Raw genomic sequence first — 16,960 nt, 5'->3', positions numbered from 1 at the left:
TCAAACAGGGAAGAGTGAGCTGCAAGGGAGCTTTAGAGGTGCTGGTAGGTGGATTCAGCTCCCTTCGGTCAGAGCCAGGCTGGTTCTCTCCACCTGTTTTCCAGTCTTTATGCTAAGCTAAGCTAATCGCATCACAATTAACAAACAGGCATGAGAGTGGTGTCAATCCTCTCACCTAGCTCGCACTAAGAAAAGAAAAAAGCATGTTTTAGGGCCAGATCTAGCTCCCAATTTTATTCCCTACATGACAAATAGCATGAACACAGATCAGATTGCTTTATATCTAATTTACAGTGATACAGAGCGTCACAACATAACATTGAGAAATTGAACCTAAAGAAAAAATAGCAACATAAAGAAATCTAAAGTTTTGTCTTGTCTGTGGCTCACAGAAACATACGTTGACAACATTTATCCAGGCCAATGGGTCTTCATATGTGAATATGTGCTGGTTTTCTGTGACTATGACTGTTGTCTGACAAATAAGCAAAATGAAGATGTCACCTGGGTGTTTTCACTCTTTCCCGACATTTCTAATTGAACACAAACAGCAAAATCAGCTGACTGTAGCCCTCAAATGACCTGACCAAAACCTTCAGTGTGTGACAATGTGGACAAGATTTCAAGGCCGCAACAGTAAAAAATAACATTCAGTGCTACAGTCCAGCTGAGTCCAGGTTGAGCCCTTGAATCTAAAGGCCAACCTGGTGTTTGATGGCGGAGGAGCCAGACTGTTCCTCCCTGCCGGTGCTGACATTTAGTTTGTGTTGCTGATAAATATTGGACAAGTTCCCTCCCCTGTCTCCTCGACCTCACAGTAGATCAAGCATGTTGCATTAAACATATTAATCCTCCACGGATCATTGTGGCTGTTCTGTAAATATTAGGTGGCCAGTGCTCTTTTTTGAATGAACTTGTTGCCCACGTTCAGTGTATTATGCCTTGTAATCCACTTTAGAGGCCGAAGCAAATCACTGCCGCCACACACATAAATCCTAAGAAGCTTCTCGCCACACTCTTTATTCAGTGTGTGTGTGTGTGTGTGTGTGTGTGTGTGTGTGTGTGTGTGTGTGTGTGTGATAACTTCGGGGCAGAAAATGGGTAGAATTCATCAGTTCGCCTGCACATATTTATCTAGTGCAGCTTTGCAAACGGTAAAGTTGAGAAATATCCAAATAACACAATATACAAAGTTTGCTTACATTAGCATCAGTTGTTTGCTAAATTTATCTTACAGCCTCCATATTTAAAGTTAGCTAACATTAGCTACTTTAAGCTTCTGGTCATCCAAGACTGAGGCTGTGTTAGCAAATTCTTCTTCCAAAATGATCAAATATTTTAACTTTAAGACACAAATCAAGCAAAATTGTCTCAACATTTTAAGTTTGCTAACATTAGTTAACAGCCACCAGATCTAAAGTTAGTTTTTCTGCTTCGGATGATGCTTTTTAAACCACCTTAATTTTTACTTTTTAAGCCATGCTAACAAGCATCATTCGCTGTATATTTAATAACTTGTAGATGTTGCAACAAGATCCCAATTTGGGATTTGCAAAGATGTTATTTACAGCCTTTATTGAATAGAAATCTTCACTGGAAACTTGGATTACGCTGTTCAAACTGTCAAAGAACCATTTTATGTGTTCTTTATTAGTTTTTAACATTTTTAAACAAGTCGCCATATATTTCAGTTGTGTCGGAGAATGCTGCTACACCTTTTGAACCTCTAGAAATGTTTTATGGACTCCAAAAACCATTGATAATGACAGAATTTTTCATTTTTGGATGAACATTTCCTTTAAATCCATTAACATGTTCAACAAAGTAAAGTATACGACGCCAAATTTTTACACTGGTTGCCATTTGCCAAACACAAATGCCAAGTTCTGTCCGGGACAAATGCATTTTAACATCCGTAGGAAAACTGACTATAATAGTAGCTGATTTGGACATTTTCTCTCACACACACCCACATACACTCGAATGCGTAGACTCGCTGTTACTGGCATCCATCTCCTACTTGACTTTGTTACACATAACCACCCCTCACTCTGGCTGAATCTCTCCCTCTCTCTAGTTTCATCTCTTCACGGCAGGTTTTTTCAGTGATGATATGAAGAAAACAAAAAAAGGCTCCCACACACAGTAGAATAAAGGATTTATAAGCTATAAAACAAGTTGGAGCTGTTATCACGCTGCAGAGAGGAAACAATAGAATTTTTACCACAAATCTTGAAGTGCGCTCTTGTTTTTCTCCTGCTGATGACTTTCAGATGCGTTATTATAATAATTGTGATAATTCTTGCTGTTGCGGCCACATTTTTGATAGTTGACAAACAAAAGAAAAATCACGGGAACGGTATGCAGCGTGGTCTCCAGGTCAGACGAGTTTGCGTGAGAGGGATCCGAACCAAAAGGAAACACGCTTTTAAACATTTATCACACTCATGATTCTGTCCCCGCTAAACAAACTGCCACAATCCACTTTTTGTCCGCCTCGCCATCTTCTCCATCTTTTCCTTTCTCCTCTCTGTCTTGTACCGACTCTCCTCCTTATCTGTCGTTCCCACACACACACACACACACACACACACTCATGCACACACACCCTATTCTCCTCTCGCCCCGGAGGTGTGTGAGGTTGCGGGAGCATGTGAAAGCCGTCACACAGGGAGAAGCTCATGTGTTCCTCATTTGAAGCCATTTGCCCAAAGCATGCTGTCAGCCTCCATCTGGATATGTGTGTGTGTGTGTGTGTGTGTGTGTGTGTGTGTGTGTGTGTGTGTGTGTGTGTGTGTGTGTATGCTTGTGTATGTTTACGTGTCAGTGACCAGGAGTGGTTTCAGGGGAATGTCTGTGTCGGTGCTTCGCTTGCACTGAAGGATGAGGCTCTATTTTTGCAGGAGTGTGGGTGAGACCGTGCGGTACGCCGTTGCATTCACGTCCAGCCCTCTCTGTCCCCACGCTGCGGCCACATTTATATTTAAATTTGCTTTCTCCGCCTGTGTGTTCGACAGAACAAACAATTTTTTAGCATGAATGTGTCTCGTTGCCATTTCTTTTTTGCACGGATGCTGACAGAGTTGCGGAAAAACCCTTTAAAAAGTGCTTTTCAAAAAGCAACTGCTTATTTATTGTATATAAAGAAAGGATGTTCTTTAAGAAAAAGTGTCTGTCTGGGTCCAGATCCGGACCGCAGTCAACCCATTTTTGACCTCAAGTCAAGTGGAGAGAGATGGCAGATTAACATGGGAGATGCATTTGGGTTATTAGCTCCTAAGGGGGATCACACCCTCCCCGTACCCCTTAACCTGCTGCTAACTTACATTAGCCACAATGTCTAAAGTTAGCTAACATTAGCAACTTTAAGCTCTTGGTATACTTAGCATACAAGGCCAAGTCAGGACCCCCATCCCCCATCAAATCGCTCGCTTGCTAACTATATTTAACATTAGCCACATTAGCTAACAGCCACCTTATAAAGTTAGCTTGCATTAGCCACTTCAATCTTCAAAAAAAAAGACATTTAAAGACATCGCCTCAGGCTTTAGGGAAGTGAGAAAATGTTTATACTATAATCGGCTCTTTTATGGACTATACGATTAATTAATACTTTTTTTTTTTTTAAATGAACTGATTGCAAAATATTCATGACAGAAGCAACAGATTGCAAGAATCTGAAGACAATAATCTGAGTGCATCACCCTCCAGCACTGCTATGTTTGAACCACGGTCTGCAGCCGGTATATGAATAGCAGCAAGTGGCAGGTTGGCGCAGCATGCCTTGTTCCTGAGAGATGCCAACCTCCTCTGGCCTTCCTCCATCACCCACTGATGCCCAATCTGCTCCTCTCATCCACGGCCCATAAAAACGACTGATTCCGATTAGCACTCGTCATCGTTAGCCACGGCTGACATCGATAAATGACTGGGCCCGTTTGATGAGTAGGTCGCTCTGTGTCTCACTTTCAGGCTGGGGTCTGATTGGCCCTGCTGTAACACTATTAATGAGATCATTTCTGATGATGTAAGGTTTGTTTTTTGGTTTGCGGTGGTGACTCAAATTAATATTTCAACTTAATAGCGAAAGAAAAGTGTTACATTATATATATTTATACATATATCATGAAACTCTAGTTGTTAATTCCTTAATATTTAATGAATAATCATTAAAAATTATGTGAAGTCAGCCTCCACAGTAAGTGTTTCTGTGTTACAGTAAATGTGCTGCAGTAGCTCATATCTGCTGGTCCCTTGTGCCAGCCTCACACACACTCACACACACTGTTCACGAGCCCCTGAGGCTACTGGAAAGTGAATCTCCATAATCACATCAGGGGGAGGAGGGTGGAGTAGAGGCGCGGGGGGCCAGGGGAGGGCCACCAACGTCTTTGACATCTCAGGCAAAGTGACATTAGCCAAGTTGGTTGCGTAACTGCAGAGCCACTCAGTTCAATGGCAGAGCACTTCTGGCCAGGGGGGCCATTTTACATTTTGGTGGAACAAGACCCAAACTAATAGCGTTCACTCCGCTCCACTGAGCTGCCAGACGGCAGCTCAGGACAGGTGATCCTGCTTCTGAATTGCAGAAGATTAGAAACGAGAAAGACAGCTGATAAGACACTTTCTACACTGCATAGGCGGTCGGTGGACTATCTGCCATCTCAGTTTAGGTGAAGTCTGTGCGATCTGCAGTCAGGCGGGTTTAAATAAACCTGTTTGATATTCTGCTGTTAATTGGTCTCTCCTCATTATGAAAAAATAGCCCCAAAGGACACAAATACAGCTTTCTTGCATCATATTGTGTGATATTAAACTCCAAATAATGAGATTGCCTGAAGATAAGCCAGCTGTCCCTAAACTTTTTTGAGCACAACAGTTCGTGTCGGCTATGGATACTAATTTCCACCAAATAAAGAGAAAAAGCTTTTGATAAGTTACATAATTCTGACTGTCAATTAAAGACGAGTCAACGTCAAAATCTTAAAGGCCACCTAAGCTTTTCCAACATCAGCTACCTTGATAACATTACCTGCATTTAGCCACCGTGTCACCATGACATTTGCTTACACTGGCTTCCATGTCTTGCCAACATTAGCCAACAATATACACCATTTATAAACTTTGTTAATGTTAGCTAACATAGCTAACGTTGGCTACCATATCTTGCTAACATTTGTCAACTTTTGCAGCAATATCTAGTTGTCTTTTTTAATCATTGCTAAACAAATACTAAAAGACACCAACATGGTTTATTCTGATAAGAAAGAAATATTCATTAATGAGTCTTTGTGGTGTAAGCAACTAGATTATACATGCATCATGTAAAAGCAAAAATCTTTTGTTGATTTTGTCAAATCTCATCATTGCCTCTTGCTCTCTGCTGCAAATCTCCCACATGTGTTGTTGATCCTGGTGGACCACGGCAGAGAACATCAGGTCAGTAGGGAAAGCGTGTCACACTGCACTTCATCTCACAGGCAGCATCTGAGAGACAGAGAAACATGCAAAAAGGACCTTAAATCACCCGGAGAAGAGGTGAATATTTGATGTTCAGGAGAGCGTGTGAGCATGATGCAGCCGTATGTAGGCTGCCTTTCCTCTGGTGGGCTTGAATATAAATTAATTCCTGTGTTTTGCAATAATTACCTGCTTGGTTCAGACGCAAACGTGCAAACAAGCCGATTGTAATTCGCACCAGACGAAGAGTCCGTGTGTGTAGAGTCTCGTGTGTTCCCCATCTGTGTATGCATTTTTTTTACAGTTAACGTAAGTGGGTGTGTTTTGCTGTGAGTCTTGGGAATTGAGTTCCTCACCCAGCTGTTACAGTCTAGCCCCAGATTGGCTGCTGTGAAAAAGAGATAGAGGGATGGAGGGCAGCAACATCCAGCAGATCAGTGGGATAAAAAGTATTGATCATGCAGCAGAGCGCCCGAGAACAGGATTTAAAAGAGTTGTGCAGTCCATCATGCTCAATTACGTCTGGACCGATGCTGACCTTGTGGCATTCATGATGCTGTATATAGCCAGACAGGCAAGGGTTTCACACAAACAGAAGATTAAGGTCAGTTATGTGCCACTGGATACAAAAATATTTAAAAAACAGAGAAGAAGGTCGGGAGTAGTGACGGCGGCCGGCGTCATCCTCTGACCTGTATTGTGTCCATCTTGATCAGTGCCCTAAACAAGCCCATTACTGCCAGTCTTTGCTTTGATAATGCGTCGGGTATCAGATGAGGAAAGAGGTGCATTGCGAAAGTATTTTCTTCATGTGAACTCTGGCGATGAATTACAAGTTGCAAAAGGCGACTCGGCATATCCAACAATTGTGTATTCGGGGCAGGAAACACCAGCAGTCAGATGATCATCTGGTTAAAAACACACTTTCCAGATTAGCCAGACACGTTTGGAAGACAAAACAAAGGAGGGTAAAATCATTAACTGATAAAAGATTTGTCAATATCAAGTTTCAAGTCCTTGTGTGACCTAGAGTAAAGACTGACGTGAGGGAGCGCCGCTTAGCTCGGTTGGTAGAGTGGCGTCCCATGTACCGAGGCTTCTTGTAGTGGACCTGGGCTGACCTATCTAATAAAGCCGTAAAAGGCCAAAAAAATGGTTTAAAAAAAAAAAAAGACTGATGTGAGGCAACGTACGACAAATTAGGTTACATAGTAGTTTTGACACATAAACCTCACCAAACTGCACCATCACAGAACATCGAACAGTCCAAAAGTCATACTGTGTCATTGCATGTGAATTATCTGTCAGCAAGCTTTATTTTGAAAGTCTTACCTTATGTGACCGCATCGGGCAAAGCAGATTCCAGAGGGTACAACGTGACCCAGCTGCCTCATTTGATGAGTTGGGAGTGAGAAGCTTCTGATTTGGGACACATCCTTAAGTTGTTTGTTCACATACAACTAACGGATCAGTTCTACCTCATCAATAGGCTCAACAGCTGGCATTTTACACGTGACCAGAGAGCTGTTTTCATACCTCGTGTATATTGTCTTCCACGTTTTGTCTGTCACTACAGTGACTGTGTATCGGGCTCTGAGCGCTGCCAAAATGCATATGACCTTCACTTGGTCCTGCGCCTGAATGCATCACGTGTGGACGCTGATGGAGGACTGCAGCTGCTGCTGTCGGTCAGAAAAAAAACGAGCAAACGTGAGACATCAATTAACCAGTAAATGAGGACCTGACCATCAGGTTCATGAATTGTTAGATGCTATGAGGGATTGTTGGCCACATCTCGAGTCTGCTCCCCTCATGTTCAGATGTTTCCTTTGCCTGCTCGTCATTGTTGCGCTGGTGTCGCTAAGTCTCCAGATTTAAGCAATTACGTTGGTGTCACAACTGATAGAACAATGAGAAAAACAAGTCAAAAACAACTTGTAATAAAACATAATTATTGTCTAAAGAAATACAGCTTTGTTTTTGACTTCGTGGCGGAGACGGCTTTTGATGTTCTGTCACGATTTTTTTTAAAAGGTTTTCATAAAAGCTTGGAGCGAGCGGAGCGACGGAAATCTCCCCGAGCTGAAGTTACGAGGTTACGAGTTTCTGTGAGTGTTGTCGTGGTTCAAGTCTGCTGCCGTCAAACAGATGGGTTCTTCCTTTTCATCTGAACCAGTGGAGACACACACATCCACCCTCCTCCCTCCATCGCTTTTTCCTCCACTTTCCCACAATCCTCTCTTTCTCGATTCAGCTGCAGTTCTATTTAAGGCGGCTTTATTGACACGGGACACATTTAAAACCATTGTGAAATAAAATTAACAACAGAAAAGCACAAAAGAACAAACTTAAAATAAAATCTCTCTCTCCCTCCGAGGTCGCCCTCAGCTCTTGTGGGAATCTACCCATAATGCACTGTGAGGAAATTGCCCCATAATGAATACAGCACTTCTAAATTGGAATAGAGCCGCAGGCAGGGAGCAGACCGGCCACTGAAATATTCACAAAGCTTTATTAACGCTGTTATTCTTGGCAGATGCACTGTGCGTACGAAACAGTTGGCCATAATCATGCTCTGCCACTGGTTTGTGCAGTTTATGGCGAATTATTAGCTCCCAGGACAGTCGATGTAATCGTCCGTCTCCTTTTTTTTCTCACAGTTTAGTCAAGGAAATCGATAGATTCAGAGAAAAACAGCATATAAATTTGGGCATTATCATCGAGAGATGACGGATGAAAGCTGAGCCTAAAAGAGAATACAGTCACTCCGAGTTGTCAGTTTATATTCACCTTGCTTATTTTATAATGCATGCTGTACTTGAATCTTAAAGCTGTTTTGAAAATGCAAACACTACACAACACCGTAAGCACTAAAGTCCGCAAGACGACGTGTAATTAAGGGATTATTTATGGCAAACACTCGTCACTTCATGCCGTGGGTGTCAGGTGATTGACAGGAAGTGGAGCGTAATCACAAAGGATGTCGAGTTCTGTCTCCAGCCGTGACGACTCTGCGCCACGTCGTCTTTCAATCGAACATACTGTCCAATTAGAAGCTTGGAATATGGAGTTGATAGAAATAGGACAAATCCAAATGGAGGTTTTGTATTGACACAAACTACTAAGACACAAAACCTGTTAAAATGATGATGAGTAAATGATGAGTAAATATGAGGAGACGGTGGATACAAAGACACACAGCTTTTATCAAATCATTAACGTCACTGCAACGGCATAATCACTTTTTAAACTGATTGAATAGAGTATAAGGATTTAATCCTAAAAAAAACTTGTATGGGTGACTGTAACCTAAACTTAGAGCTCCTACGGTATCATCAATGTTTTGGTCTCACAGCTCGCTATTTCACTTTTTTTCAGTTCCCTTTCATGGCAAAATAATTTAGATAAACCCACAGTAAACTGTTTTTGCAGCACCAAATAGCTAACAGAGTTTAGCAGCGAAAGAGGCAGATACGTCACTCTGAAGATGTTGGAGACAAAAAACAAAACAAAAAAAGAATTTGGCTCAACCTAATTTTCACAACCTGTTCAGCAGCAAATGGCAGGCTAAATAATGTGGGGACAAGTCGGTGAACAAATTGGAGCATTAAGGAGCCATAGAGCTAGATGTTTTCATTGCTTTGTACCGATGTTTTCATTGCTTTGTACCGATATACATCAGGTGGACTCAGACAAGAGTTTAAATGAATGCTAATGTTGATCTGTATCTTCTGGATGTGTAAATTAATAGATGGTGATGATGGTGATGACATGTCAAACAAGAAACACAAGTCATGGAGGTTTTATGTCTCAATGAAAACTATAGATAACTGGATCTACTGTAGAAACAAATGGTTGAAACCTTCACTGATCATCACTTCATCAACAACAGAATGAATTCACAGATACACTGGGGATGGAATAATCTGGGTTTAGGATCAGAGGGCTTAATCTGAAGTTGCTGAGAGGTAGAAAATCTTTACTTTCCTGTCTGAAATCCAACATGGATGTATTTGTTGCATATCAACGGTCGGCATCACGTTCTCGTGTATTCATTCAGATCCGTTAACGTAAAATCTCTCTGCACGTTTATCTCTCGTTCATCACACGATGTCATACAATAAAATATCCGTTTGACCCACTTCCTGAAGCCTGAACCGGCAGAATATGGATTTGAGATACTTTGTTTCTATAGTTCTGATCATCATGTTCACTTCCTGTTCTGTGTTTGTCATTTTTTGTTGTTTAGCGCCAAATCTTTAGGTCTTGGTTCAGGTTGCATCACTCTGTGTCAGTGAGTATGAGTGTGTGTGTGTGTGTGTGTGTGTGTGGCGGTGGCGAAGGACTCCGCTACCGCTGAACTGGGTCGTGGGTAACGCGTTTCTATGGCAACTGCTATTTGCCGGCCCTGGGGCCAAGAGCTGCCTTTCGCTTGCACTTTCTCTCTCTCTGTTCTTTTTCTCTGTTCTTCCTCGCTCACTCTGCCTCTTTTCTTCACCTCCTTCTCCTCTTCCCTTTATTCCTCGGCCCGCTTCCTATCGATCTCCTGCTCGGTCTTCCTCTCCGTTCACCTCTGCTTTCCCTTTTCCCTCCCTCGCGTTCACTCCTTCTCAGTTTTTTCCACCGTCTTCCTCTCTCATCCCTCCTTTTTTGTCTTTGTTAGTGCAAAAAACAAAAAGAGGATGAATCTATTGTCATTATCTTGCTTTGCTGTCACCGTCAGCTTGAAATCCAAAATTAAGCGTTGGGACATTTTCCTTTGGCCGCCTTTGGAAGGAGAACAAGCTTCGACAGCGGGGGATGTTAATCCTTAATTGCAGCTCTTGTCCGTCAAATGATTTGCTGTTCCGTTGCTCGACTAAATGAACAGAAAAATTCCTGAATCATTTGTTCATTTTAATATTGGCAGGCTGATGTTTCCCTGTTAAAAAACACGTTCTTGCTACCTGATGCATCGTCCTCGGCCTGAGATTTGCCGAGATGATATACGATACAGCGTCGTCGCGGGAGCGTAACATACTGTCTAAACGATTAACTCCAGCTGGCTCACTGTAAGCGCGACGTGGGCACGCAGTCGTATTTCAAAGAGGGAGACCGGAGGTAGCGAGATGCAGCGAGGTATAAAACGAGAGCGATGGCCCCGGCCTCGGCGTGTCACCTAAATTCTCCTCTAATGAATAGTCCATTGATTTCCATTAGGGGCCGGCTGGAGCTGACCACTCCGGCCTGTCTGTTTCCCATTAGCGCACTTTAAAAAACCGAGGCTGACAAACAGTCGTAGCCACGGGCGGGACCAGACGAGGGGCGCCCCCCCACTCCGGTGTTTAAAAGAAAAACCTGTCAATTCAACCGTGAAGCAGAATGCAGGCTGGGGAGGAGATAGAGTTAACAGCGGAAATGATTTTAGGCTTAAATACCAGTCTTCTTAAAAACAACCGAGCGAATCTCCGCTCTGAAAAGGAGGTTTAGTCGAAGTCCACGAGCGGCGAGATAACGTCACCTGGAAACTCTTGATTTGCATATAAAGAAAGAGGATAATCACATCTCCATGGCAGGTTTTATTCTCTTCCCTGAATAGAAAAAGGCAGGTGGACTAACTCACTGAACTACCTGTTGAGATTGACCTTTTATAGCCGGGTGGAGTGTCGGTGCAGAGCAGCTTTTTAAACAGCCTCCCGGTCATCATTGTGTCGACCACCGAGTCCATCGCTGCCCTCCTCCTCCTCCTCTTCCCCCCAGAGCCCCGGCCTGTTTCTCAGCTTGGGATTTTAGAACCATCCAGCCTTATCAGCTCCACCTCTCCATCAGCCCCGCTTCCTTCATTAACATTAATAGGATTTGGATCTATTATGCAACGGGCCTCCGCTCGGTTACGCAACACGGAGTCTTCAGCAGGAGTCGGAGCAGTTGCATCTTAGATTTATGGCTTGAGTTTTTTTTTTTTTATTCACTCAGACATGAAGAGGAGGAAGGGTTTTTCCATTACGACCCCCACGGCGAGGTCAGAAACAAATCGGGGCACCAGAAGTGAACAGAATAATACAGTTCTTTCTCTGTTGTGACCGTTGACTTTAAAAAAAAAAAAAGGACTGAGCTCCAGGGTCTGAAAGAAAACTGAAGCTAGTTGCCACATGCGGCAGCGTGGTGCCACTGGTTTCAAAAGGAGTGTGGCTGAATGTGAGTTTATTAGAAAATGACTCTATTTCTTGACTTATTACCTCAGTTAACAGTTTCCTAATGAGGATGTAGTCTCAGTCACTAGGCCTTCAATATAGCGTGGTGTGTAAAATCGACGATAAAGCCGGATTTATTTCAGGTTGTGGTAAAAAAGTTTCTACCCCAGCGTGTCCTCCAAAAAATGGTCACTTCTGGCTCGAAAAAACCAAGATGGTGATGGCCATGATAAGTCCAAATCACAAAGGTCAACTTCAGCGCTCCAGGAGAAGTCGAGGGGGATCACCAAACTCAGGAGGATTCATCGCCTCAAAAACTAGGAACGTCTCTACTATTATTCATGGAAATCCTTTTAATAGTTGATGAGAAGTTTCACTATGGACCAAAGCGGTGAGCCAACAGACTTCTCCCAGGAGTCCTGCTATCAATGATTCTGTCTTTGCCTCAGCGTTGCTGAAATGAATCAGCTCTTTTAAAAACTCGTCAATAAAAAAAAAAAAAACATCCATGAGCTTCACTCCCAGCCTGAGTGCTCGATCGAAACGAGAATGGAAGTAGAGTAACGGCTCTGACAGATGTGTGTTACGGTCAAACGTGCATTTGAGGCTTTTTACAAATAGAAATGTTTAGATTCAGCAAACTTCTGAAAGATTAAATATTGATGCCTTCAGATTTGCCAATTGGAGCACGTTGTCATGGAAACAGCAAAATGGCACACACACACATACACACAAGACAGTTCATTTTGCCTTTTTTCTCTTTCAGAGTAACTTCCTGCTTTGCCGGAGGAGCTATTTTTAAAGCGGGTGTTATATAAGATGCGACTCTTGTGCTCAATACAATGTGTTATTTTCCATCCTTTTCATCCTCTCGGCTGTGATGGGAGCAGAACCCGTACCTGCATCCCAACGTAGCTCGCCATCCACTCGGGAGGCTTCACGCGGCCCCGCGGTTAATGGAAAACAAATTTACTAATTTATCAGCATCGTCGTGTAGAATCCACTCAGGCGCGAGGGATGATTCTTCCACCGGTCGTCATCTTTGTCGAGTTGTGAAAGACAAGAACGGAGATGGAAATGTGCACACACACACTTGTGATTTGCATTGTGTTTAAAAAAGCTCTGAAAGCGAGAATAAATGAAGCAAAAACATCTCACATTGATCTGCAGCGGTAAAAAACTGTACCTCCAGTGTTGTAGAGGTTCAACCCAAATCAAAACTGTCCCTCCTCTGATGCCCTAGAAAATAAATGGCTAGTCATTTATTTAAAATTCATTTATTTAGGATTCGATCATGAGTTATTCATGCGTTCTGGTCAAAAAACACACAAAAAAGCTTCTGAAACGTTACTTTAAAGACAAAAAGGGGGAGTCGTTTCTTGGAGCAGGATGAGAGCATGCAATGTAAGTTTCCATGTAATATTCAGCGCCCCCAGCTGAGCTCCAAGCGAACACACACCAACTGTGAAAGATGCTATGATTAGCAGCAAAACAAGCTTGACAGGGAGAAGTGTCGTTCTCCACTTGTCGGAGTGAACGTCCACGCAGGTTTTCTGCACAGTAACTATAAAACAGCAGTGGACCAGAGGCGTTGCAGTGAGTGTCATCATCAGAGGCGCCCGAGCCGCGTTATGTGTTATTTTGCTGCAGCCTGCTCCATTTTTTCGCTTCATCTTGGTTTGTGGTTTGTTCCCGCAGAGCGGTGGTTGTCTTTGTATCAGTGGGTCAACCCTCCTCCTCTTGCTGTCTCCCCCCTTTTGCAGGATGCTTCGAGTGCTGCATCAAGTGTCTGGGCGGAGTGCCCTACGCCTCGCTGGTGGCCACCATCCTCTGCTTCTCAGGCGTGGCGCTGTTCTGCGGCTGCGGCCACGTGGCGCTGACCGGCACCCTGACCATGCTGGAGAACCACTTCTCCAGGGTCACCACCGACCACGCCACCCTCGCCATGGTGTAAGTCGCTGCCATTGCACTATTCTTTAAGCAATACAGCACTAAAAAACATGATGGAATAAGACGTCCTGGTAATATTTAGAGAGTGAAAGGAGCCTAACGTCCTTGTAGGCAAAGATGAATCATTGATGAGCTCTTGGCACCATTAATAGTTTGAGTAGAAAGCTCAGAAACAGCAGTGAGTATACTACCACTGCAGTTATTAAATCTGTCGAGGAGAGCCGCCTACATTGTCTGCCATAATTCAGAACACCCTAAAACTATAGAAGGTCTCCTAACTCAAGTGAGGAAGCATTTACAGAGTATAGCTATAGAGGAGGAGGCGTTTACGACATAACATCCGTCAAAGAGATTCCCAAAAGCTGCATTTCAGTCTGAATGATTCATACTGTCATAGCAAAGATTGATTCCCAATGAAAAACTATTAAAAATACACTGGAAAAAAAGATTTCTAAATGTAAATTTAGAAGATTTACAATGTGCAACCATCTTAAGCAGAGCAGCCTGCGGTTAGAAAACTGATAAAGTCCGCTAACATCAGCTATCAGAAGCTACAAGTTACTTCTCAGTAAATTCAGCCAACATTACGTATAATATACTTGTTGTATTTTGACTAAAGTTTGCTAACGTTAGCTGGCATAAGATACAGGAAATATGTATTTAAAGCTAGCTAACCTCAGCCATCATCAGTTGCTGGTCATATCTAAAAAGTTAAAGCTACCCATCTTACTTTAGCTAAAGTTGGCTAACGTTAGCCTTGAAAAGTTTCTGGTCATATACATTGAATGTTAGCCATCATTTACAACTGCAACAACTCCACTGACGTTTCCGAGCATCACTTTTTATTTACTCTGTACTTTCTTTTCTGTGTGCCTCCAGAATCCAGATCTTTCAGTACATCATCTACGGCATCGCCTCCTTCTTCTTCGTCTACGCCATCATCCTGCTGGCCGAGGGCTTTTACACCACCAGCGCCATCAAGAAGGAGCTGCAGAGCGACTTCAAGACCACCGTCTGCGGACGCTGCATCACCGCCTTCGTACGTCCACACACACAGACAACTACCGCAAATCATCACGCCCACTGACCCAGTTAGACTCTGAAGTAAAGCCTCTAAATGAGATTTTAATCACCTTTTATAATGTTCTTGCTTTAATTTGTTTAAAGGCACAGAAAATTAAGTCGTGTTGTTTCACAAGCTGGGACTAGGGTCATCATGAAAGTGTTGCAGGGGCTGAATCACACACACACACACACACACACACCTCCACTACGCGTTCAACAACTACAAACAGATGCATAAGAAAGAAAGACACACACACCCACAAACACTCGAGCCCTTGAGGGAAACTCTGGCACACTTTGTCCTTTGTAGCCTGATTATTCTAATTGCTGCAGATGTCCGGTAACATTAGCTCGAAAGCAGACTCTGCATGTGAATGTGTGTGTGGTGGCGGGTTGAGGTCGTTGAGGAATAATATTAACCTATTTTCCTTTAATTCAACTCAAAACTTTTCTCTCTCTTTTCTTTCTTCCCTCCTCCTTTCTTCAGTTCATGTTCCTGACCTACATCCTCTTCCTGGCCTTCCTTGCCATCTTTGGCTTCACGGCAATACCTGTGTTCCTCTTCTTTAACATGTGGACTACCTGCGCCGCCATGAGATCTCCTGACGCCAACATCACCTCTCCTGACTCCATCTGCGTGGACGTCAGGCAGTACGGTGAGTCGCCCGCGCTCGAAGACATCGAGGCCACCATGTCCTTTATACTTTCACTCCTGCTCTGCCTCTACACACCTGATCTAATTAAGGGTGACACACTTCCATTATGGTCTAACTGGATCAGGTGGGCAGGAGCAGGACTCGTAGGACAGGTGGGCCTTGAAAACCAGGTTTATGAAACCACGGATTGACGGCAAAAAATAACTTTGTGAGGATGAATGTCGTCTTTTCAAAGAGGCTGCGAGCTTATGCCAGCATCAAGGATACATGTAAACATGAATATATTCAATAAAAGCATCAACAAAGCAACTGCCAAAACATAACACAAGAGCCAAAACCGCACACTGAAGCGCAACATGTTGCATATCCCCCAGATATTTTGATCTGCAGCTTAAGTAAAAAGGATCCGACTGCACGCTGTGTTAAATGTCTTCCAAGTTTAAGAGAAGTTCCCCTGATCAAGGCGAGTGTTCTCAAACATGCCGACTAGCCTCGGCGATAAAAGCTTTTTACTGTGCACATAAAAAAGAATATCCTGGTGCCTCTCACTGTTTTCACGACGCTTTACCTGCAGGAGAGGAAAATGTGAAGAGAGGCCGACCGCAGCCATCATCAGGCATCATAACTCACCGTGTATATCTCTCTCTACAGTTTGCCAGCCATAAGATACTGGCCATAACTCTTTAGAGTAAAGGGAAAGTTAATCAATATTAGCCACTGCCATCTAATCTCCTTAACTCCAGAGTTAGCCATAAGCTACTGGTTAGCTGCTACACAAGTTAGCTAGCGATTGGCATATTGTTTTATGTTGTTTAAGTTTTATTTTACTACCACGACTACTAATACTTGTCATAAATGTTGCTAACATTAGCTAAGCTACTCGTCATATCTTTCTCTAGTTAGCAAAGTTAATCAAAAGTTAGCTAATGAGCTACTGGCTATCTCTCTCTAAAGTAAGCTAATATTGGCCATCATAAGCCACTGGCTTGGCAATGGCTACTGGTCTTATTGTTATAACGTTACCCTACGTTAGTTAACATTAGCCACCATTAGCGACAGTCCTTCTCATAGTGATTACTGGTACACTAATTACTGAGCTCACTTAGGGTAAAAATAAACCCAGTATTCAGATATATTATATGTATTTCTAAAGGCTTACTCTGTTTCTATATACCGGAGTATAAACATCACATATTCATCTCTAGCTCCACTTCACTTAAAATGTTATTTTCTGTACAGGAAGAGATAAAAAAAAAAAAAAAAAAAAAAGATACATTTAGATTATTGAGAGCCTGATTGGATCTCTATGAAAATCCACCTTCCTGCAGTAATACTGCGCAGTAACACTCTCCTGAGATTGCATATCTCGTTATCTGTGTGACGGCCTAATGTACAGTATGTGACCCACATTTGAAGGACAGCTGGCCCGCTTGCAAAGTAGGCTGAGGATCACATAATGCTTCATTTGGCAGCGGTACTGTACAACTGTGTATGAAATATTAACCCCAATTACTGCCTGAAATCAAGTTATTAGCAGCAGTTCACGAGTTACAGCTCATGTGTGAACGTTAATTGTTTCTGCGAGGCGTTCGGATCTTATTTAAAGTTATGATATTAATGAAAAGAGGAAAAAGTAAAGAGCCCAGAATAAGCTTA

The 16,960-nt window shown here is 42.9% G+C and overlaps 1 protein-coding gene across 2 annotated transcripts in view; it reads left to right on the top strand.

The window, feature by feature from the left end:
- LOC119014972 (neuronal membrane glycoprotein M6-b-like) overlaps positions 1–16,960 on the top strand; it is a 43,614-nt gene that overhangs the window by 19,442 nt on the left and 7,212 nt on the right. For both annotated transcript variants that reach the window (XM_037090447.1, XM_037090446.1), the window contains exons 2-4: positions 13,397–13,583; positions 14,463–14,622; positions 15,136–15,304. In XM_037090447.1, the coding sequence (XP_036946342.1) occupies positions 13,397–13,583; positions 14,463–14,622; positions 15,136–15,304 (516 nt within the window). The remainder of the gene's footprint in view (positions 1–13,396; positions 13,584–14,462; positions 14,623–15,135; positions 15,305–16,960) is intronic.

The sequence above is a fragment of the Acanthopagrus latus genome, chromosome 24, assembly GCF_904848185.1.
Source record: "Acanthopagrus latus isolate v.2019 chromosome 24, fAcaLat1.1, whole genome shotgun sequence".
Taxonomy (NCBI): Eukaryota; Metazoa; Chordata; class Actinopteri; order Spariformes; family Sparidae; genus Acanthopagrus; species Acanthopagrus latus.
Note: the sequence above shows the minus strand (reverse complement) of the source record. Positions and strands in the feature narration are given on the sequence as shown.